The sequence below is a fragment of the Poecile atricapillus genome, chromosome Z (genome assembly GCF_030490865.1).
Source record: "Poecile atricapillus isolate bPoeAtr1 chromosome Z, bPoeAtr1.hap1, whole genome shotgun sequence".
Classification (NCBI taxonomy): Eukaryota; Metazoa; Chordata; class Aves; order Passeriformes; family Paridae; genus Poecile; species Poecile atricapillus.
This window is the reverse complement of record NC_081289.1, coordinates 16,812,187-16,837,594: the sequence shown is the minus strand read 5'-3', so window position 1 is coordinate 16,837,594 and position 25,408 is coordinate 16,812,187. Positions and strand designations below refer to the sequence as shown.

At 39.2% G+C, this 25,408-nt stretch overlaps 2 protein-coding genes across 2 annotated transcripts in view; one reads left to right on the top strand and one right to left on the bottom strand.

The window, feature by feature from the left end:
- The window catches only part of LOC131592929 (electron transfer flavoprotein regulatory factor 1), an 8,108-nt gene extending 3,837 nt beyond the window's left edge, over positions 1-4,271 (top strand). Inside the window, exon 4 of the mRNA XM_058864864.1 lies at positions 4,057-4,271. The gene's annotated coding sequence lies outside the window, so the exon portion shown is untranslated. The remainder of the gene's footprint in view (positions 1-4,056) is intronic.
- LOC131592930 (GTPase KRas) lies at positions 4,254-25,408 on the bottom strand. The gene is made up of 5 exons (XM_058864865.1): positions 25,255-25,408; positions 24,164-24,402; positions 18,543-18,721; positions 16,701-16,860; positions 4,254-4,377 (listed from the first exon to the last, which is right to left on the bottom strand). Exons 2-5 carry the CDS (start codon positions 24,272-24,274, stop codon positions 4,261-4,263), a joined length of 567 nt encoding a protein of 188 aa, XP_058720848.1. The 5' UTR covers positions 24,275-24,402; positions 25,255-25,408; the 3' UTR covers positions 4,254-4,260.

The window sequence follows — 25,408 nt, the reverse complement described above, 5'->3', positions numbered from 1 at the left end:
CTCAAGGAAAGGCGGCATCATCATTCCATGCTCTGTTGTCACTGCTGGTCCTCCAAATACAGCAAACAGGAGTTCACTGGCTCTGAGGTGCCGCACACAGAGGGAGATTTCTGGTCACTGCTGTCCAGGAGAGCTCTGAGGGCCTCACTCAGGCCCACTCTTTATAGGGTCACAAGAGAGGTGGGTTTATGTATGTATGTATACATACTATTATGTATGTATGTGTGTTTATGTAAAACCACAGCAGTTTTCCATCCTGACCACAATCCAGGTCAGTAACGTCCTTTGGAATTTCAAAAGCAAAAACGCTGTTCCACTGAGGGTGTTCTTCAGGCAGGCAAAGTAAGTTTCCAAAGCTGTTGGTTACAAAGCAGGAGCTCTTCAGACAGCAGCAATTCCTGGAAACTGTTCCTGAAGAGCTCCAGACAACCTCAGCCCAGGTGCTGAATGAGCATTTCTGAGATTACAGCTGCCTGAGGAGGGAGCAGGGGATGCAGCAGCATCCTCACAGAATTCTAGGACAGAATTTAAAAAGTGATGGCAGATTACAGTACCTTGCGATGAAACGCACATGCTCCAGTTTCTGCCACCACACTGATGTGAAAAACTCCTTCAGCATCAACTGAGCTTCTCTGCACTTCCACCTGCTCTGAGCAGCCACCCCTCTCAGAGACAGGGACACCAAGGGGGGCAAGAACAGCAGCTCTGGGACAGGCAGCACCAGCAGAAGTACAAGACAGAATGGAGAACAACTGCCAAGCACATGGAATTTGTGGGATGCCCTGTTACCTGAAATTCTTGCACAAGAAAAGGAAGCTGGGACAGACATTCACAATAACTATTTTTTATTACATTACAATAAATAGGAGCAGTACAGTTTGACAAAAAAATGACAAATTCCAGATCACCTCACAGCACATACTCCTAAAAACATTAAAAATTTTAAAACAAACAGTGGTCTTTTTTTTTTTTTTCCTTTTTTAACTTAATGTCTGGCATGACCAACATTCCTAGGTCACACAACCAAATTATGGAAAAACTGGATCACACTGCATATGTTCCACATCAAATAAAGCACAATGTACAAAATGTGCATGTTTCAGTTTACACTATACAAAAATAGTTAAAATACATTCCAGGTAAACATATTACATTAAGAAGTCATTCTAGTAAGAAGTTGGCACTCAAGAGGTCAAAGCAGAAGTATTTTCAACATGAAAACACAAGACAGTGGAATAAAGAAATGTTAGGAAAGATTTACCATCTATGTAGCTTTATGTAAACTTGAGACACAATGATTTGTTTTACAGTTTGATGGTCTTTGAAGGTAATAATTGTATTGCTTCATAGTCTAGACAAGAGCAGAAGATTGTGTGTGTCAGTATTTACCCATTATCCTGTTACTGTAACAAGGCCCACACAGCAAAAACGTAGCAAAAACTTTCAGGGCACAGAAACTGGTCAGAATAATTCCTTTTGGAGCAAACCAAGGATCCAGGTATTTAGCAGAGTTACATAAAGCTACTGTAAGAAGGTGTTACTCCCTGACACATGGCAGTTTGACATGGTGACGTGAGCAGTGACTCCCAGGCTCAGGAGCTGCTCTCAGGACACACAGCACCCAAGGATGTTCTGTGGAAGCATCTCAAACAGGGCAGTGATGATGGAGCAACTTGTGCAAGCTACAATCCAACCTGCTTCACCAAATCTTAACAGGAAGACAAAACTGCATGACAGTGGCAAGGATGGGGTTGGGTTGGGGTTTTTTTCAAGTAAATAAGGGCTAATCTAAATGGATTTTGTACTAGTTTAATTAGACTGGCAGCTACAGCTCACTTTTGCTGAAAAACTCCAACATTGGTTCTTATATAGCTTTATAGTAGAGCTACCAAAATCCACTTTTGATGAAGACATTTCAGCTACAAGTTCTCCTAACAGCTCTTCGTTAAATTAATATCAGAATTTTAGACCAGCCCTAATTTCACATGCAGTGTGACTCAGTTACCAAAATTAAAGTAACCTTAAGATTACTTTCATTTCCTCAAGACTTACAACCCACTTTTGCTATGTTCTTCATGTATTATCAAGAGTGTATAAAATGTGCAAATAACTGTCTCTGACACATTTTAACCTTGGAAGCTCTGAAATATTTTGTGACTTTAAGAATCTGTTCTTACTCCTTACTGGTCCTTACAGTATAAAGTTAGGTTCTCCTGCTACTGTTCTTCAGAATATTTCATAACCTACATTTCACACTGAAGCTGAGAGGAGTGGATGGGTCTGGATTTTGGTGAAGGGTGGGAATGGTGGGCACAGGCAGGAAAAGGCCTGATTTCTCCCAGACACAATGAAATTAAAGAATATGGAGCAATCCAGATACTCTGTTCCCTGACAGCTTTGTAGGTCCCCACCTACAACAGTCATTCTGGGATTTTTTTTTTGTAGAAGCAAAATAATACTTCTCACAGAAATGGTCCAAGTTACACAGTGCAATTTTTACACACCTGTGTAAAATTTCCATGGAATACCTTAGGTTAGGGCAATGCTACTACACCCTGTTCCAAGTTTTCCAGTGTCCTGAACTGTCCTACTTCAGTGTCTTGTGATCTATTTTTTGGGTACACCAGTCACACCTTCCAGTGTCACTTTGCAGCTGAGTTAGCTCCTGTGAAGAAGTGCACCTTCAGGAACCAAAGCTCTCCTGAAACAAACAACTCCACATTTACAGGGAGACGCTAGGAACTGGAAACACTGGAACTACTGGCTCATACTTCAGTGAATAACTAGGTCTACTGCAGTACCAAAAAGTGAAAGGTCCTGCAAAAATCCTGCATTAATTCCAATCAGAATAATAAAAAAAAAAAAAAAATTAAAAAAAAAAAGTGGTGGGAGAAAAGAACAAAAATCACAAGACAATCACAGAGAAAGACAACATTAAACTCTTGGTGCAGCTTCATGACAGCCTAGACACTGGAATGCCACTCACCAACCACTGAATCAGTACTTCACAGACATCACACAAACAACACTGACTCTGGAAATCATGTTCTATGCTGACAGATTGTGCAAATTCCACACCATTTCCATGGCATAGTGGATTTCAAAATTATTTGCATGAAGCAGCTAAATTCAACTCTTTCATTCACTCATTTGATGTTACTAGAATTTAGAATTTCTCCCCTATTTTTCACAAAATGGGCATCTGGAAGTATTTAATGCCACTCTTGGGGGGAAAAAAAAAGAATGGTTTTACTCCACTGTGTAATTTAGGACTGATTCTGATTTAATTCTTATGGTAAATTCTGGATCCATGTATGAATTAACCTAAGAATTTGAATCAATTTCTCTGTTAAGGCATTCTAGTATTTCCTAGGGACACTCAGGGTGAAATCTTGACTCTACCGAACAAAGCTACTCAAAGCTTTGACACAGGAGGATTTCACCTTGCTCTTCAGACACAAAAAGTCAGTGAAGCTCTTAAATCAATGCATTAACAATAGCAAATCAACCTAATTAGAACTTTTACTTTTTCCATTGCCAGGTGTGCATTGTTGTCTTTCTAAAAATTTTTTTTTTTTTTAATTTTTTATAGAAAAAATAGAGTATTTAAGGAGTGACCGTGACAAATTGCAGTGAAATTTTTTTTTGAAAGTTTTCTTTTTACATTCATTAAAGTTGATCTGAAATGCTACAAGACTAGATGCCTAGAAGCAAAATCTACAGGAAGACTATAAAGGCTTCTGGTCTCTCTCTATTGCAATCAGTCTAAAATAAAGGAAAGGCTGAAATGAAAGCTTCTTTTGCTAACTAGTCCTTTTTCCCAACCAAATTTATAAACCCAAAAATTTTGAGGGGATGTTAAAATGTGTAGAGCATCATTTGTTTGCTTTGCACACAGAACAGAAGTTCACAATCAGTAAGAAAAATAGGAAGTTAGCAACTGTGCATGCACCAAAGAGTCCTAAGACAGTTCTTGGGATTTCTGTGGGTATTTTTTTGTTTGTTTTGGGTTTTTGTTGTTTTTTTTTGTTGGGTTTTTTTTTTTTATTTTCACAGGCATTGCTAGTTCAAGAACCAACAGTCAAAGAATACTGGCACTTTAAGAGGAATGAAGTTTCCACTGTCATTTAAAACAAGCATTCAGGTAAAGCTAACAGGATCATGAAGCAGAAAGTAAAGTAATGCTAAAACAAATGCTAATAATTTAGTGTAATGTACAAAATTACTTCAGTACTTCTTAAGAATAAGGATAAATTGTATTTACATAATTATACACTTTGTCTTTGTCTTCTTTTTCTTCTTTTTACCGTCTTTGCTCATCTTCTCTTTGTGTTTTCTGATTTCTCGAACTAATGTGTAGAAGGCATCATCAACACCCTGAAAAGATACAGAAAGACACAAATTAAGATCGTGTTCAGACTCACAGGCCTGCTGAGGTACAGCCTGTGTCCCTTCCCTGGCCACCTGAGGGGGATTCCATCCACACATTTTCCTGCCTGGCATCCTTTGAACAATGAATCCTGGCTGCAGGACTAATCCTGTTCCCCTCTGGAATTCTGAGCAGCACTGACACAATCACCTAAGGGAACTGCTTTGGTGCCAGCAGGAGCTGACACCTGCTGCCCTATTCCTCAACTGCTCCTAAACGAGGCTTAGGGCAGCCTGCAGGTTACTCACAGGTGCCCCACAGGTGAAATTCCATTGCTGATGTGGGAGGGAAGGTAATGAAGTGTGTCCTGCCCTCACCTCAGTCTCCAAGAGCACACCTTGCTCAACCTCAAGCTAGGAAAGTATCATACAGAGTGTGTATTTATATAATAGCACCTCACAATTGGGTTATAAGTATATATTATCACAGAATCATAGAATGGCCTGGATTGGAAAGGACCTTAAAGATCTTCCATTCCAACCCCAACACCTTTCACTACTCCAGCTTGCTCCAAGCTCCAAGCCCCATATAGCCTAGGACATTTCCAGGGATGTGGACCAGCCACAGCTTCTCTGGGCAACGTGTGCCATGGCCTCAGCACCCTCACAGGGAAGTTGTCAGGCATTAACTATCTTTATTTATGCTTTAATAATCTATATACAGCTTTGGAATATGAATTCTAATATTTGTACCAATAATTCAATACCAAAGACACAGATATGCTTTATCCACGTATTCTGATGATTTATCAGGCACATTGGTACAATAATCACACCACAGTTTTATAAATCTTTACACATGCAAATCAATCAAATCAATCCCATGTCCCAGTGACAAGTTATTTGAGATGTCATTCTATTCAGCTTCCAAAGTTAAGGACACTTGAAACACATTTTCTGTGGTGATTGACAGTCACTTAAAATCTCCATGGCTCCAAGACTTAAGCTACAGTCACAAAAGCTGATGTTTGTTCACACTGAGTAGTTTCTCATTATTTTCAGAGGTAATTACAGCTGACCAAAATAAACTCTGATCTAAAGAGACCAGCATATCCAAAAGCCCGATATGGACCACTATCAAGTACAACACTGTACAATGTACTTTGTTACAACTTACTTATGGGAAACAATTTATGGCCTTGCTCTCATGTTGCTTCCAATCCCACTAAAATACTCATGTTGTCAGTCTGCCTTTACATCTAATAATTTGAGTACAGACAGTTATAGAAGTTTTAGGATAAAAATTTTCTTGATTCTTTCCTGCCTTACTCTTTATATCTTTTAGATAGATGAGAAATATTCCTGTATTACAGCAGCCAAATGCATCACTATAGAACTGGATCTAGAAATTCAGCCATATGAGTTTGCCTTCAAGCTGCCAAAAACAAAATAACACTGCATTTCCTCCTCTATGCCTACTTCAGTAAAGAACTGAAAGTGAACTCTGAAAAAATAAAAAGCCAAAAATCACCTAATTTGTTACTGGTTCAGCCAAACTCCAAGTGGTGATGAAACTTAATATGAAAAGTCCAAACAACAGGGAAGTGTGAAATAGCTTCACTTAAAAAGCAGCACTCAGTATAAGCTAAATTTATTTAAAACCTTCAAGTTCATAAAAGATTTACACACAACTGATGTTCAAAGTCCTTGGCAGTGTATCTCTCAATATTAATAGCACACTTTTGCATATTACAAGACCTTGCAAACAACTTGTTCTACATTTTGAGGCATTATTGGCCAATGTAAAATGGATGCCTAGTGGGAAAATAGCCTTATTTCTGCAAAAGGTCAGGTCACTCATTAGTTTTTGGAAAATTAAAAATACATCATATTACTTTGGAGAGAACTAGTGTATTTTGTTTACAGCTTCAGCATTAATGCACATAGACATAATATGCGGAAATGTTCAAATAGGAGAATGTTATAGAACAACAGTTCATGATTCCACTGCAGGTCTCAGTATTAAGAAGGAGGAGGACAGCACTAAGAATCAATCACAACAGACAAAACAACAGTTTCACACTTCAAACACAAGAACCATGTAAGAACAACCTCTGCCCAAGACTGTTCACACTGCCTTATAGAACCACCTTTCAGAACTGGCTTTCAGTTGGTGCCTTCAAATCAGACACACCTAAAAACTGCAATTTAAGTCTTCAAACAAGAAATCCTCCCTCATTAAACTTGTTTTAAAATAAGTGCAGAGAAAATAACTTGTACAAAGTAATACCCAGACACAATAATCATGATCCTTTAAACACACAACTTCCCAATCAAGGCTGAATTTTTTTTCTACCTAGTAAGATGAGTATCTTTTAAATACAGCACATGCTGCAACATAGAATCATAGAATAGTTTGGGTTGGAAGGGATCTTAAAGATCATCTCATTCCAAGCCCTTGCTGTGGGCAGGGACACCTCTCACTAGATCAGGTTACAGAACTGACCTGGCTTTCATCCTTGCATTTACACCTTTGTAGACCAAGCCTCACTAATTATTGATTATGTTTGCTCCTGCCACAATTCATCTTCAATTCAGGTCATTAACAGAACATGACGTACAAAACTGTGCTTAGACCAACTGTGAGTCAGAAGTGGAGAACACAAGGTAAAGGGAGGTCTTTCACTTTTCAGCCTGCCCATTAAATTTTAAATGTAAGTAGTGGATACTCTGTCTCCAGAAGGTCCCTAAAGGCATCAATGCTGTGAGATCAAAGACTGCCAACCTTTCCAGTCAGCTCTTTCAGTAGGAAGGGACTGCAGGCAGCTGACCTTCCTCCCTCTGACAATGCACTTATTGTGTGCAAGCCTTTGGGGAAGTTAAGAGGTACTGAATGAGAGCTTTAAATTCAGGCTTAGATTAGAAACTCACAATTCCCTGTGCAGACTCAGAACTAAACCCCGGAGCCTCACTAAAAGAGCACTGACAGGCCTTGCTCCTGGCCCTTGTTCTTCCAAAGGGCAGAGGGAGCAGAAACAACAGAACTGATCCCACAGGAACAGCCTGCTCCTGGCTACAAGTTTGCTTTTGGAGCCCCACATGGTCCCATGCCTGCAGAAAAGTCTGGAGATGTGGCTGCACCACCACAAGCATACATGAGACTGACCAATGAACCTGGCTGGCAATAACAAACACCAAATTCATAAGGAATTTGGAATTCCTTAAAACCCCAGTCCCAAAAATAACCCTTACAAAATTTCTAATTTGTAGTTCTTTCTTGTATTTTTTTAATATATAATGCATATATACATACACATGTGTCAGCTGTGAGGAACAGAAGTTATTTGTAGCAGTACTATGGAAGGAAACCATTAAATTGCAGTTTAATCAAGAACTTAGGCATTTTTAAATTCAAATCTAGAACTTTTCTAACTCAAACTTTTCCCTATTAACCCAGCTCAACCCAGATTATATAATCTAGACGTCTGCATGTAGCATGCTTTTTATTTTAAAAATCTGATGCTGAAAAAAAAAAAAAAAGAGTTATTTTGAGGATTTCACATGGAGTTTCAGAGATTTCTCCCTGCTAGCTGAGCAAAAGATGTTCTGTCCTTTCTGCTTTACTGAATAACAGCCAAAGGAATGAAACTCTTGGAAAGCATCAGCAGTTCAAGGCAGTTTGGGTAGTCAAAGTTTTCAGTTTCCTTGTGGAAGATTAATATAACTTAAGGCATCCCACAGGCAGCAAGAAGATAAACAATATTCCAAGAGGGAGAAAAACACTCTGAACAGTCCAACTTGATTATTCATGGAATACTATGATTGCAGTCTGTGTTACAATGAATACTTCTGAAGTCTAAAATCCCAGCTGTAAGGTTCACACCATGAGGTGCTGCTCTCCTTAATCACCTACTACACATCAGACTGAAATAATACATTTTTTTACTGACTGGAAAGTAAAAACAAACCACGCTGGGTTAAACATCAGACTTCTCATTTCACTCAAATCACTACTGAACTACAGCTGTGCCATAATAATTTTGGAGTGTGCTTCCTCCAGCTTAACTCTCTAAATACAAAATTGCTGGAAAAGCATATCAATACCATGTAGAATTCACTCGGGAATAAAGGCAAATGATTCCTTTTCTAAGCAGACTCCTGAAGTTCTAGAGCCTTAGATCCAACACTATTTTCTAAACAGGGTGCAGGGAAAAAAAGAAAACACAACAAACATCCAGAAGTCAACAATATCCACTGCTGACAAAAGATTTCCCTGATTGGAAAAAAAGATGCAAAACCCCCCAAAAATACTTCTCTTGGACATCATCATCAGAAAGTAGGAAGCTGGTAGAAAGAAAACATGTGTTCACTGAGACATAAACAAGGACTCTGCAATCTGCAAAAATCCTTCCACTGAAAACCACAATTCCTCCCATCCTATTCTCATTCTCCCAACAGGAAGGGAAAGCAGACAGATCTCAGGATCTTTAAAGTCCCAGTATAAAAAAAAATAATTCTACTCGGTGGTATGGTTATAACAGTAACGCATCAAGTATCTAAAAAGTTGGTTTCCAGAAGGCTACAGGGCTTAAGCAATTTAATTTCTAATGCTCTCCTCAAAAGTCATCTTGCCCAGCTTCTGTTGTTTCTGATAGGCAGGGAAGGATAACACAAGGTGTTTTGATGGCATCAATTTTAGTAATATTTGGATGCAAGACTAGGGAGCTCCATAACTGAAACTTCCAGTTTCTTGCAAAGGAAACCTGTGATGCAAAGAGTACCACAAAGTAATTGAATCATATAATTAAGGTCAGAAAAGACCTCCAAGAGCACCAAGACCAACCTCTAACTGATCAGCAACTTGTCAACTAGGCCACGACATTAAGTGATATACAATAATTTCCTGAACATCTCCAGGAAAGTGGACTCCATCATTTTCTTTAGGAAAAAAAACCAACAACTAAGTAATTACCTCTGAACAGTCATTCATCACTTAAAAGCTGAGACTAACAAGCCTGAGCAGATCTAGTATGAACTGATATGAATCAAAATTTCTTCCCCAGAAAGAGAACAAAACTCCCTCACTGAGAAGAATATTCCCACAGTGTGACAGTCTCTGGAGGACACGAGCCAAATTCTACTACTTCTCTGCCACATATTCTGAAGTACAAACACACACCTTGAAAAATGAAGTTTTTCTTTTACAAAATGGGAAATTCCAGGTCATCCTCCAGTTGGACAAGTATATAAGGAGTAACAACTTACTCTCTGGAATGGTGCAGTAGAAGGTAGAAAATTAATGGGATAGGAATATCTGCAAGGAGCTGCTCCAATAGTTTGTTCAAAAAACCCTGGAAGTGATTGAGACATGCACTTCCTCCATACCAGTTTCTTCTGTCCTCACCTCCGCCCCTTTTTCTAACAGCTCAATATATAGATTAAAAAAAAAGATTTTGTGAGAATTTGGGTATTGGGGTTTTTTCCTGCATTCTTGTTGGTTTTGGCTTAGCCCCCTCTCTCCTCCAGTGTTCCTTCACTGTTGCTCAACCCCCACCTCTTGTAAAGGTTCTCAAAAAAAGGTAAAACCTTATTTTGTCCAAATCTGGATCACTCACGGCATTATAATTGCACAAAAAATCCTGGAAATTGTAAGGTTACATTTTTTAAGCTGGGGAAGAACAAGGAAAAAATAGCATGGCATAAGGAAGGGCCTGAGAATTAAAAAATCCTGTACACCAGTTAAATACTGTTTTGCTGGATTAGGAACCTCCTATTTCTGAATCTGAGGAGGATTTTCAAGTGCTATAATCTTTTCCTCCCAGTTCATCAGCCTGAAGCTTCAGCCAATATTCATTTCAACAGCATCTGCAATATATTCCTAATAAAACTTCTTCCTCCTAACTTCTTCCCACTCAGAATGGTCCCTCCATTTTCCAGCTGGAGAATTCAACAGACGGCAAAGACTTTTTGTTAATCCATTTATCAAAACCCCACGAAACAAAGCAAATCCATATTCAGGACACTGAAATGTGATTGGTTTTATATCTGAAATTGTGTCATTGATTAGCCACAAAACGTCTGATTGGCAAGATACCCTCAATCAGTTTTATTTTGTCAAGTGATTCGCAACCCTTACCCTGGTACATTACAAACTTACCCTGTTACATTACAAGGCATTTTTTAATTTTCACGCACCCTGGAGTCTTTTCTTCTTTGCTGATTTTTTTCACTCTGTACTGTCGGATCTCTCGCACCAATGTATAAAAAGCATCCTCCACTCTCTGCATTGTAAAACACAACTCCTTAAAAATCACTTTGTTAATGACTGAGACAAGCTGGGACACCCGTGGAAGGGGAATAAATCACAACAAAACCACTGAAATTATGAGCTTTACTTGAGAAAAGTATATGGGTTTATGTATTTAAAATGCTGGGATTGCTCATCTGCTGCTTGATAAATACTTAATTCAAGCTTAATTCAACATTTATTGATTACCAATTATTGTGAATATCTACACTTCAAGCCCTGCTTTTCTTCTGTGCATAGTAACGCTGGGCCAAAAAAAGAGTAAGACTTATTTTCTTCCATTGCTGAAAATAATACTGCTTGTGTTACTGAACTATTCCCACATTTCTGTGGGCATGTTCATGTGGGCAGGAGGCACAAAACCTTAACAGATTGTGAACTAGGGGTTACTTATGAACACACATAGTTAAAGCACCCACTTGCAGTTTTGAGGAAAATTGAGAACATGTTACTATTTAGACAAAGAAAAGCAAGCCTCTTCTTTAGGTAAAAAGGGGAACTTTGCAAAAATCCATGGATCAAGCTAACAAAGTATTAAAAAAGTTTGTCCAGGTGATTTCATAAGTGGTTATAAAGAAATAGAATTTTCTAAGAATCCTAAATTTGGGGCAGTGTTGTTTTTAAAGCTACTAACTTTGTGAAACAAGCGCTGTGTTATTTAATTTAGGAAAAGTGGTATCTGAGCCATGGCAGCATATGTTCAGTACTGTAATCTTTAAGACCTTTGTTACATCAACAAGACACACCTGATCTGTTCCTCTGGGCCAGACTCAGCAATCACGAGGGTCCCATAACAACAACTAAATGCAAACAATCTGTGAAGTTCTGATGCTCAGATTTTTATCTGCTGCAGAAATGTTCCTCATGGGTTCTAGGGATGACACAGAGCTACATGTTTTACTTCTCCAGTCCCACACCTTACTTTTCTGCAGCTCTGCATTTAGGCCACTTGGATATGACACCACAAGCATTAAAAAAAAAATAAAAAATAAATGTATGGAGACTGAAAACATCTTTAACCAAACACAATATAAAGAGAAACAGCACCAGCTCTAAGTTATAATAGTTCAAAATTAGTGTACCTGTGAATAAATTTCATTATTTATATCAATCTCTGAGGATGTTCTTATTAGAACAAGATGAAAAATGTTCCACTGCAGCTTTTGAAGGGGAGAGCAAATCTCTCCTGTGCCTTACTATCAATCTCAGTACTTGTCTCCTCAATCAGATCAACAGGGCTGTTAATTTAATAACAAACTCATCATTTGGAAATAAAGCCAGGACACACTGATGATTGTGGTAAGCAGCTCAACTGCTTAAGCCCCAAAACTTTATTACTACCAATGGGCAGTCTGGGCTTACATTTTGCAGATTTTCCATAAATTCTCTCTCCATTTTCGTATTATGCACTGAATAACTGAAAATCCAGCCAGCATTTACTGCCACAATTACCGGGTCATTTTGCATGACCTGTGTCACAGGTTATCACATGGAACATTTACTTTTAACACATTGTTTATCTGAGGGTTCTTCTGAACTACAGCCTCTTCAATTTGAAGATTAAATGAAATAGATTTATTTCTTGGACTGTATTTCCCTGTATAGACATAGCGTGCCCTCTTAGGATGCAGTCAAGTATGGACAAGTCTTACATTCCAGGTCTCACAGGTTGCAAAATGTAAGGAAAGCCACTAAAACAGGCAAAATCCAAGTAAAGCTCATACTTCCATGTTTTTCTGGAAGGAATGAAAGTTTCTTTCTGAAGTGGAAACAGCAAACATTGATCAGCTGCTATGTGCCAAAGCACAGGCTGTACAAGGATCAACATTTTTGCAAATCTACTGTTTTGCAGCAGAAAGATGTAATTTGATTATGGAGCTTTCACATGAAAAATTAGGTAACAATAGTTGAGTCAACATTTATTGCCAACTTTCCCATCACCAGTAGGAGCTGTAATTTGCTTTAGCAATGCAGAGATGGAGAGATACAGAGTGAGAAAAGAAATCGCTATTACTGCCACCACCAAGAATAGACTTCTGAACACTGCTGAAAGAGATTATTCTGAAAGAAAATCTGTACAGACACATATTTGCTTTTATCATTAGCACAAGGTGACATTTTAAAGAGCCAGATGCCAATCCTACAAACTTAAGTCATTTTAATACTTAATTCAAGACACTCTAGTATTTTTTTCCTTCAATAAGCAATGACCATATATATAAAGTGGGACTAACCAGTTCTTCTAGCTGTCAGAGCTGGAAGCAAAAATAGCCTCTGGCAGTTATTAAAACCTTCAAAACTTCTAAACAGCCTGAGGAACCCAGGACCTTGAGGCAATGTTTTCGAGATGCTTTTGCCTCCAGAATGACAGCCAAACCCTCCATTTAAAATATGACCATGTGCAAAGAAAGGCTGCTTCAAACACAGACCCAAACAGGAATTTTCATAGGTTCCATTTCTGTATTGCCTAAAGGAACCTAATGAAAATTAGCCCTGACAACCCAAAACTGTTTTGTGCCCATCCTTAAACACTTGATCACAGCTGATCTAAAAGCAACCAAAACTTTCTTCCCTTGGAGCTTTGTCCCTGGGGGAGGACTAAGCTTTCCCAGAAATGTTCTACCTTACAACAGACAAGGTACATGAAAAAACTCAACCCCCTGTGTAAAAAGTCTGACCAAGTTAAAACTCATTGAAAACAATGCTTTAAGATAAAATCTGTACAGAAGAACTGGATTAAAAATGGCTTGGAGTAATACAGTGTCATGAAACAGATATGACAAACCCCTAAAAATGGTTCAAGCAAACAGTTAGCCATGAATTTTAAGAAATGTAGAAATGAATTTCTGTAAATATTGCCACAGTTACTTCACCAGATCAGGCACAGGTTCTCAACTTAGTTTGATCACAAGGCTGGGGCCTAACCCAATGTGTATCAGACAGCTGAAATAACTAAAATGCTTTTTTAACAGCGTTCTGGTGATTTAGGTCAACTTCTTCATTACACACTTCAAAAGTGTGTTTAAGCATATTCTAAATAATGAGACCTCAAGCTCTGGGAAACACTTTACTATGCTTCCAATAATTCTCATTCATCTGCTTTTCCTGTGAATCCAGCAAGAAAGCTGAAATGTTCCAAGGGAAACAAAGCCCAACAGTCAAACCACATTGGGGTTGTTTGGCCTTACAGCATTTCCCTGTCTAACTCCCAGGCAAGGGGAAGCCCAATAAAGAATGGTGGGTGCAGCTTTGGTGGGGATAAATCAAGTTTGTCGCTCATCTCTCACTGAGATTATCAATAATAGATAATATTGGGAACTACATGCTCATGTAGACAGGGAAGAACCTGAATATAAAGCTTAGGTCAAACAGAGAAAAGCAAAATCAGCAATCAAAATAAATCTAAGCCATTCATCCCCTTCTCCATAAGGACTGTGAAAGGATGAGTAAATGCTCACGGCCTTACAAAACCACCAGTACTGCCACTTGCTTACATTCAGAAACAGGACTATCACAATTTTTCATAAATTACATTGTACTGATTTCAGTCAGTGGTCTAATTGAAAATATTAATAATCTGTAGATTTATAATCAAGTTGTAGGGCCCTCTGAGGCGAGGTTTCACTGATGAATTCAGTATTTTGTTTGAAAATTCACAGAGGGATTAGGCTTAAAACACAATCTTCTTGCTGTGACTTGAAGTTTGCATCTTTATTCCAGTCAGAACCCTAACACGCTAACCTCTGCAACAACTTATTTCTGTACTTCATTTCAATATTCTTCTATTTTCTGTCCTTGCCTGAGAAGGTTTGAAAATCTTAAAGACTTAGTTGAGCTGAGATATCAACCTGCACGAGCATGCAGTGCCATCCTTTTAAAAAAAGTGTCTTAGCAATCAAAAAAGTCTATTCCGTCAACTCCCTCCCATTTCCACCTTCATAGTTTCCTTCTACAGAAACATTTCTGATTCCCTCTGAGCTCCAGCAGAACTGTGCACAGGAAAGGGCAGAGGCAGGAAAATGGTGCCTTTCAGCAGGGCATTAGTGATGGTATTTCCATGTGGTGGAAGATGAGGACAGGAATGGAAAAGAAGGTTCCTACTTCAAAAGAGTCATGGAAGACTTCCCACGGGCTCTAGAAGACCACCAGCTGCACCTGTTCATATTTGGAAGTTCTCCATGAGGACAGAGAGGACCAGAGTTTTATTTATATATTGACTTTTAAACAAAAAGAGAATAAAACTATAGCCCATGGGCCATATGCAGGTCACAAAACAGTCTGAATCCCCTAATTTAAAATTAATTTTGAGGAAGGTGTGTGTGTGTATATATATATACATATTTATAAATATGCAAGAGTGACTGAAAAATCATTCCATGCACATACACACATGTATATACAAGCACATACACCAAAATTTAGATCCTCCTGCTATAATTAAATTGCAGTTCCTTCTCCAATGCCTTTTTATCTTCCCAAAAATATTTTATTTACATGGGATCCTATGAAGGAATTTCATAGCACAGCATGCTCTGCACTGGGAAAGAATCAGCAGCCATCACTAGTGGTGCCAACTTTTCAAATCCAACAGGCTCTAAAGAGTCTATTGGGCATCTTTATTTTAAAATACCCCTTTTAACAGAAGTGGCTATGCAAAAGAGTATTTCCCCAGCAAAACCTGTTGCTGTATAAGACAGACCAAACAAAGTAAAACCTAGATGTTGGTGCAGCACTTCTGTTGTTTCAAACTTTAAATATAATTTCAGAGTTATTTTTTCACCCTCCTATCTCCATGACAGCCACTAATACAGCACCTTCCAAAGCCACTGTCATTATTCAGTCCATTTGTATGTCCCCTTCTTCAGCACAGTCGTGTGGCCTAATTTATTGTCAGTCATTCAAATTTGGCAATTCTGCTTTGGTTTTTTAAATCCTACCTATCAGAGACTTTCTTTGTTGCCAGAAGTTAGCACCGTTTTGTGAAGTTTTACTAATTAGCCCAAGTTTCAACTTGTCAAAACTTAGGGTGGGTGGCTGGGTGGAACAAATTTGCACTAATAAAATATTCTCTTCTCAGATCCACAAACACCTTACAAACTATGAGGAAATTCTGCCAAGTGATGTAGCTGAATCTCTACAGAAATTCTGAGCAGTTACTCAAACTGCAGCATTCTGCCCTTATTTACCTTCTGAACTCCTGCACATAACACTTCTGATTATGTAGAGTAGGAGCCACTCAGGCCTGATCTAATTTGTACTGACAGTACAATCTCAGCTCTTAAAAGACAAACCACCAAACAGTATTTTTCAAGATTGCTTTCTTCCAGAAGTACTGAACCAGTTCCACCTCTATCCAGAGTTTCTCTTGTCCTGAAAGCTCAGATGTGCCACTCTGACACCTGCGTCCTCTCTCAGCCCAAGAGAGGCACTGAAAGGACCAGTGAGCTACAACAAACCAACAGCGAGCTGTGAAGTCTTAGGAAAAGTACCATTTTACACAAACAAGTAATTCAGGAATTTCACACATAGCCTGAAGGTCAATTGCTTAGGTGTATCAAGCATGTCCCCCTAATTAGAGAATCAATGCCTCAAGGAAATTTATTTCCTTGCTATTCCTTTGTTATTAATGAAAACACTTAAAGCAGAATAAACTAATTAACTGTTTGTCTGTTTAATCCTCTTGCTGAGGGAATAAAAAGCATTTCACCTCTAAGCAGAAGTGCTTTTATTCTACTAAAGCCTCTCATAAGGTTAAGAATGCTGCAACCACCTGACACAGGAGAGCAACAGCAGGCCAGGTCTCACTTCGAGTCTGCCCACTTGAAGCCAATCAATCACTCACTCATCAATAAACAATTACCAATTAGAAGCAAGTTGACAGAAAGAAGAAACACCCCAAGAATTTCAAATCTGCAGAAATGCATCCATTGATATGACCACACAAATGTCAATGCCTGGAATAACTAACATTATGGTAATTCAGGTGAGAGCTCTGCCTTTGCATCTGGGAAGTTTTGAGCTTTACCTGTCTTGTCTTTGCTGATGTTTCAATGAAAGGAATTCCGTAACTTCTTGCTAAATCCTGAGCTTGTTTTGTGTCTACTGTTCTGGAAGGCAAATCACATTTGTTTCCTACTAGCACCATTGGGACATCTTCTGAGTCTTTAACTCTCTTTATTTGTTCTCTAAAAACAAAGAAAAAGAAAAGATTGTGTTTAATAAGTATTCATATTAATAGTTCATATGGTAGATTTAAAAACTGTTATAACATTAAATTAACAGAATTGAACATCAGTCCTTATGTTAATCTACTGTATGTGCACTATTGGAAGACACTAAAAAATAAATTGATCAATCCTGTCACCATCATGTTTATCATCTTACTAAACAAAAACAAACCAACCAACCAAAAGCCTGACATTTTACAAACTACTATAGATATTAATGTCATTACACTGGGGTTTTTAAATTTATTTTTTTTTTTAAACTTTTTAACAGCTAATACCAGAATAAGCTTAAGAAGCTCTGGTATTAATCTTGCTACTTACCTCTTATATTCAACACTCATAATATTCAATTCATTTGCCAAAACACTGCCAGAAGCTCTATGTCTGCTGTCTTGATTTTGTTTTGGGGGAGGTCATAATTTTATTTTGTTCTTTAATTAAAGACAGCATTAAAAATTCTGCACTTAGGAGGTTTAAAATAGACCACTAGTCTGGCTCTCTACAGTGAGAAATTTGGTAGGAGTCCTTTCAAGCACTAGTTAGAAAGCATCTTGAAAGATGCTAGATGTACTTGTGAAGAATCTTGAATAAAAATCATTGATTTCATAACTTCTGCCTTCCCAAATATGCTCCTTAATTAATATAGACACTGTTTCCAGCTCTTTATGATCGTTCAGCCTCAAGCCAGTTGAGGCTTGAGACCTCAAGGAAGGTCGCCCACAGGTCTGTCACTGCACAGAAGAGATTCCAGCACTCAACACCCAACACTTTGAAAGAAACTGTGAAGGTCTTATGCAAATCTACAACTCTCATTAAAAACAAAAATTCCTCATGAAAACTTCTATGCTCCTTCTTCCCCCTACAACAACATCTTTCTTGCCTTTTTCCCTTCCTCCTCTAAACCAACAGGAAACACATGTGTGATATTATTATTATCATCATCTAACTGTGCGCAGATTAACACATGTTTGAAACTAACCTTAGGCTAATGCTGATGAACTCAGTGATCTTTGGTGGGAATTGCATTGGCTTCTAATAGAATACCCAGGGAGAATACAGGGTAACAGTAAGGTACTAAGTTATAAATAATCTGCTGTGGTAATCACCAAAGCTATTTCTAAATTAGTGTAGCTGAGAAAGAAAGCGTGAGTTGTAATTCTTAACTAATTATTTAAAAGAAGATAATATGAAAAAAATAATAACAGGTTGGTATTTACTGTCATATTGGAGCTTTGGTTTTTTTGTGTCTGTCCTTCTCAGGCATCAGGGCTCACACAGGTTATTCTTCTCCAGGTATTTTCCCTTCCAGCCCCAAACAAACTAGCAATTGACATTATTGTCTGTACAATTACAACAGCTACTGTTTTTCCATCTTAGCAAACAATTTTATCAATGGAATGGACAGAATTTATCTTTGTCTTGACTCAGAATACTAAGTCAATAATTTACACCTCATTTATGAGCGAAGCAGATTTTCAGATTACCCAAAATTCTAGATAGCAGATGCACAAATAAATTGCAATATTGTTAATTTTCAGACTTTTCCTATTTCATGAGAGACCACTGTATTATTCAGAGGAAGAACAAGCCCCCTGCCCACCTAATACAAAAACTGGTGGATTATCTCTTCACATACACACCTATAATGGTGAATATCTTCAAAAGACTTTGTATTGTTTATGGCAAACACACACAGAAAGCCTTCCCCTGTTCTCATATATTGGTCCCTCATTGCACTGTACTCTTCTTGACCTGCTGTATCAAGAATATCCAAGAGACAGGTTTCTCCATCAATTACTACTTGCTTCCTGTAGGAATCCTAGGAAAATAAAAAATAAACCTTGGTTAACCACAAGCAGGTAAGGTTTTGAACATCATTAAATCTGGAAAGAATCATATTATTTACTAGCAAGAAGAAGGACTGAAAAAGTTTGACTGTGCTTAAATTTACTCAGTCTACTAATTTCTTTTTTAAACTACAATTTTCCCCTCATTCTGTGCTACAAGAATGTACAAAATAATAATCCAGAAAGAATGCACAAGTAAGACAACTCCAAAAAAAACCTTTGCCAATGAAAAGAAAGTGAAGAATACAAAGCCTTCAGTTGGGGCAGGAAATCTGTTTTGCATGCCTTAGCAGGTGTGTATAATGGTATCTTCTATTAAGTTATCAAAGCTGAGCTGATATATTTGAAATTCAAGCTTTTCAGCCAGGACAGACCAACAAAGCCATATTAAAACCCTGATGGGCTGGTTCACAGAGATGTCAGAACAAATTATTTCAATGCTATCAAATCAAAGCTTTCAGGTCACTGACTCAAGTAGCTAAAATCTGTACAAAGTCCCACCAGCTAGATTTTATTACATCCCTGTTTTGGTGCCAGGCCTCTGAGTACACAGCTTTAGCAGTAAGAAGGTGAGCATTACATGCCCAATAACTTCTATAAACATCTCTGTGTTTGAAATAAAGCCATGGCAGTGAGTTTAGAAAAGGTGTCATCAACCAGCACCATGAATTATTCCCAGTAAGCAGCTCTTGTAACAAATAACAGGTATGAACACAAGCTCCTGATATCACCTTTCAGCTTCCTTAGCCAGAGATTAACACAATATTGCTGCTGTTCTGACACTATACAGGAGTGAAACTAAGCTACTGGGAAGGGAATTAAAGAATTAAAACTGCAATTCTAGCCAGCTGCAAGGTGAATTCAGAACAACCTTTCTATTCATTTTTGGGCACAGTACACCTACTCTATCCATTTGTAATTTTACAAAAGACTCTATTCTTTCCTGTTGCTCATGCTAAGAAAAAATCAGGAGAGAATTGTAAAAAGACAGTATTTTAAACTAAACGAACTCTGTAATCTCACATTTACTGCTAAATGTCATTAAGGCTCACGATATCAGGTAACACAATACTTACTGTTTACCTTAAAGATAAAAGTTTGCCTCCAACATGATTTTGGGACTATTTATTTCACAGAAGGGCAAATTCAATGTTCAGGTAAGAAACAGGTAAGTTACTTCAGAAACGTATAAACCATGTTCAAATATTGATATAGCTGAGAAACACACAAGCTCTGACGTGTTTTAAAAGAAAGTTAATATTCTATCTTGCTGCTTAAAGGGAAAAAAAAAAGACAAAAAATTCCCAAACCTAAGGATTCACCTTCATTCCAACACTGCTATTCAAGAGCAGAGCCTTCATGTCCTGGGATACCTTTACTACTGTACTAGCAGAACTTTTATCATACCAGACATATTACAAAGCTTGCATTTTCTCTTCTTGCAATTTGACTGCTAGTTCAAAAATATGAAAAGCAGTTCTTGAAAAGCCTGTATTATTCCTTTCCATCTTAAGGACTTCAAAGGGAAGGCCTTTTAGAGCTCAACTGATCTCTAAACAAAAGCTTTAAGAAATTTTCATCAAAGAAAATTATTTTTAAGAGAAAAGAATTGCTTTTAAGAACTGCCTACCATGTTAGCAGTAGCAGCAAAGACACACCAGTATAAAACACAGCACAGATACAAAAATTACTATTTTGAGGTGCTAAGTTGCTTTGCCACTTCTGGGGAGAAAATCCTTATGACTACCTAGTGAGGGGATTTAAAGCAGAAGGAAAAGAAAGATGTGGGAGAGAAAATTGAAGCTTATGATTTCCAGACAAATGAAAAAATAAATACTTTGATTTTTGGCCTTTTTTCCCCTCCCCCTTGCAAAACATAAAACCTTAAATCACATTTGATGCTATTAAGTAAAAACAAAATGCAAACTAGAAATAATGCAAACTAGAACATTAATTCCTGATTCCTACCCAGCTTCATATGTGAAATTCCAGTTTTTCCCCAGTACACAGTATGTAACTACCAAAAATTTCATTCATCACTTAACCTGCTTTTATTGGCCTTTTGTAAATCATAAAAAACAGCAAGAATTACGTTAAAGTAGTAATAATTCCATCTGCTCACAAGCACTGATAAGAAAATGTGATCTGAAATCTCAGCTTTACACTACGTACGGAATTTAGCTAAAAAAACTACAGTGCTTAATAAATCCCATCTAGGCAAGTAATTATTACTCCACAAAACTCCATTATACCAGAGATTTAATGCTAAAATATCGCAGCTCCTGAGACTAAGCTATTACTAAATATTGGTGCTTGTTTCAGGAGGGCACAGGTCATTTAAGAACACGGACTTAAATATCAGTATTCCTACATCAGCCGAGGGATTTGGCTAATCCAATTTCAAAACCTCTGACAAGCAGCTATGAGAGCTGCTCTTTCTCTGGGACATTTAAAAGACGACACATATTTAGAGCTGAAATGTCCTAAAAGTGTAAAAAAGCTAAAAAATGAAAGAAATTCAAGAGAGCACAAGTAAGATTTACTCAGACTCGGCCAGTAGAGGGCACTGCCCCAACTGCTCACGCCAAATTTACAATGGTTGCTGCCCATTTAATTTAAAATAAAACACTTAAAATTACTTGGCTATAAATCCTTGCTCGGACATCTCCTTCAAATAAAGCACTGGACTGTGAAACACACATAAAGCATGGATATCTGAGCAACTGCAGCCACCCAAACACTCATTTTCAGTCCTCCCCCTGCCCTGCCATCTGCTGTGCTCAGATTTAAGTAATAAAACACTCAAGCAGGCCCTGAAATTTGACATTTTCCAACCAGGTTATCTGTTGAATCATTAGGTTTATTCCACCAAAAAAACAGCAGCAAAATTAACATTGTAAAGGCACCTGTGATTAAGTAATTAGTGGGGTTTTCCTCTGCTGCACCATATCATGTCTTCACAACATGAGAATTTTACAAGTGTGGAGTTTCATTCTGTTAATCACAGGAAATATTTAGAATTATTCAGTAACTGCGTAGTTACGAAATATATCATGGACAACAAACATTAAACTATCTTCTCTATCTTACCCCAAACTATTTAGCTTAACTATCTGCAGGGAAAAGGAGTATTTTGCTATATGGCAATGAAAGAAACAGTAGCAAGTTGCAAACAACAGTAGTGACACTACTGAACTATCCTAATTATTTAACAGTCAGGGCAATTTTAGCCTTATCTCCTCATACTGCCTAAAACCCGCTCCATAGCTATTGTTTTTTGATCAGCATCACAACTGCACCTAACAGAAAGCACCATCACCAACCCTCCTCAACCGAGTGGGATTCTGCCCAAGCATGACCTGGAGCATTTAAACCGAATTTTTATTTTTGTTTGCCACTCCAAATCACAGCCTGCCGTGTTGGCACTGAATTATTTCTTACCCACATGTGAGCACACACAAGGCCAGTTACCAGGAGGAGGAAGATACAGTTTCCATCCCCGAGGTCTCAGAATTTACAAGATAAGAACGGGATCTAGTAGACAAGAACTTGTTAAAGGAGCAGAAATAAATGCTGCTGCATGTGACACGCTGTGAACGCTGGCAAAATCTATTGGGTTGCTTAATAACCAGTTAATTTGGTGTCATTCGTAAAGAAGAACACATGGATTCTGGACCACAGCACTGCATTTGTGGCTGCCCCATCCCTGGAAACGGCTGAGGCCAGATGCACCTGGAGCACACTGGTCTAGTGGAAGGTGTCCTTGTTCATGGGAACAAGATGATCTTTAAGGTCCCCTCCAACCCAAACCATTCTATGATTCCATGAATTAAATACACAGCTCTGGGATTTTCAGGTTCATTCTATAAGGAACTGTATTTCCAATTTATTATTTTATATTAAAAATGTGTTTAATGGCCTTCAGATCACTCAGCTGGTTGAATAGCAAAATCCCTCAAGTGCTCCAGGAATACTGGCATTTAAGTTTCTCTGTTCCTAAACTGTTTACACAATGACAGCTTGTAAGATGGAACCTGCACAGCACTTTCTGCAGTGCTTAAACACACCTCTAACCTAAGAGAAACTCAGGTAATTATGAACAAGCATCAAAGACCAACAGCCTCCAAAGATCCTTTCGCAGCAAAAAGTAAAATCCCATTTGGCTTGTTCCTCTCAGCAAGTTTTGTGTGATTTTAGAGAATGTTTGGGGTTGTCATTGTAAGACTTCATATCTTAATAATTGAAAGAGCTGCTCTGCTGCTGTAAGTCAAACAGTTTTCTGTACAGGTCTAATCAAAATTGCTGCAAGCAAGACATTATCCAGCCATGCAAGAGACAGACAAGAAGACACACAGGCACATGAAACAACCTCAAGTCAACACATCTATGTTTGGGCTCAGGCCCTCACTAAATTTGTGCCACCTCGGGGCACTGGCTCCTCTTGCTTGTGTCTCCCTGAAAATCACTACCTACACACTTCCCAAGTCTCCATTTTAAGCCCAGATTTAAACCCCTGTGATTCCTTCAAGTGAGCCTGGAAGTGCCTTGCTGGATAAACATATAAATGAAGTCATGAGATGCAGAGCTTCAGTGCTGGGAACATAAAAAAAACCTGGGGTAAGTTATGGTGTCATTTCTCCTTTTATAGAGTCGGAGGTTGTTAAATGCAACGATCCACAGGAGATTGCAGACAACACTGGTATTTTTCTTGTATTTAAAAAGCAGAGCTTGCCTGCTCATTATAAACCTTTAAAACAGCACAACTTTTAAAGCTTAAATACAATTTCAAACTTTGAGGTACTGAGCCATGTATTTCAAAGAACCCATTCCAGAAGATATGCTGTAACATTTTCTCTAGATAGGAAAACACACACTGGTGTGTCTAAACAGAGAAAAAATAAAACAAAACAGGCTCCAATTTTTGCTTCATTCACTGTAACATTCTAAGACACATTTCTCCCTGCGTGAAACAGATCCCAGTGATAGGAGCTGAGAAAGACTGGCACACACGTTTCACAACCACTAATTTACCTTCTTAATTCCTTCTTATCAAAGGAAAAATGTCCCATCTAAGAGGTTGCACAAAGCTATGAAGAGTTTCACCAAGCGTTTTCAAGGGAGTTTGCAAATACTTTGTCATAGAGATCCTAAACACAAGCATCCAAAACGCCCAAGGATACATGGCAACTAACACCACGCTTTTAACTGATCAAAACTGGTAATTTTTTACTGCAGCTGTTGTTCCACAGCCAGATCAAGAAGACAGCAATTCTGTCTCCAATGCAGACCATTATCTATCTCTGAGCTCTTTCTACTCTAAAGCCCTGTCCTTGTGGTAAGTGTCCAAAAGCAAACAAGAACCATTATTAACTGATAATCTCCCCTCACGAAAAGTATGAGATGAAAGTGTTTACCTCTATTGTGGGGTCATATTCATCCACAAAGTGATTCTGGATTAGCTGTATTGTCAAGGCGCTCTTGCCTACACCACCAGCTCCAACCACCACAAGTTTATACTCTGTCATTTTTTAGCAGACCTGATGACAAAGAAACCAACATTAAGCAGAGCTGGGCTCCCACTAACGAGGATGCTGCCGGTGCCTTCTCATTCAGCGTCAGGATCCTCTACTATTACCGGGAAGCAGCTCCCTCCCTGCAAGACAAGACAAAAAGGGATGAGGGAATGCTGTTCCTCAAATATTACACACACAGGGAATATGGAGCGGGCACTCGGCCGACAGGCAGCGGTCACACAAAGATTTAAAGAACACGAAATAAGTTTTAAAAAATATATTTTTTTAAATACACTAAATAAATTTTAAAAGCACTGAATTCCGGTAAAGGCCAAAAGAGTATTTCGTGCAAGGAATTAATCCGTGCAGGGATTTAGTTCCTCGCTGCTTCCTCCCGGTGCCTCGCAGAGCCCGTCCGGGTTTCCCGGAGCGTCCCAGCTCCCCTCGGGATGGGGCTCACAGCCGGGAACGCGCCTCCAGTGCCCGGACAAGAGACAGGGCGAGCACGGCTTCCTCTACACAGTTTAGGGTGGGTTTTATTAATTTTTAATTGCCGGGCGAGCCGTGCCTGCGGGACCCCCGCGGCTCCGGGGCATCGCCCGCCCCGCCCCGGCTCCCTCTGCCCCTGCCAGCGCCGCGCCCGCGCCGCCCCAACTTTCCGGGTTTAAGGATCTGGGAGAAAAGGTGTGGGGGGGAAATAAATCCATGAGGGCTCAGGGAGGGATGGGGGATGTCTCGGGCGAGCGCCGGGTCCCGCAGGGCGTTGGCCACCTGTCCCCTCCCGCCGGGAAGGACCGGGAATGCGGCTCAGGGGGATGCCGGCGGGAGCAACGGGGGTGCGGGATAGGAGAGGGAAAGGGGGACGGGAGGGGGAACGGCGATGGGGGAGAAAAGGGGCGCCGGGTGCACTTCCCACCTCGAAGGGAAAGCGGGGAAGGAGAGAAGGAAGGAAGAGGGTCGCCCCGGCTCGGCGGGGTGGGGATAGGCGGTACCTGGCTGGCCGTGCCACGGGAGCTCCCGGCACCCACCGTGCCCGGGTCGCGTCGCGTCCCTTCCTTTTCTCTCCTTTCCCTTCCCTCTCCGCCTGGCGTCGCGTCCCGTCCCTTCCCGTCCCGGTGCGAAATGGCGGGGGACGGGCAGGGCTGG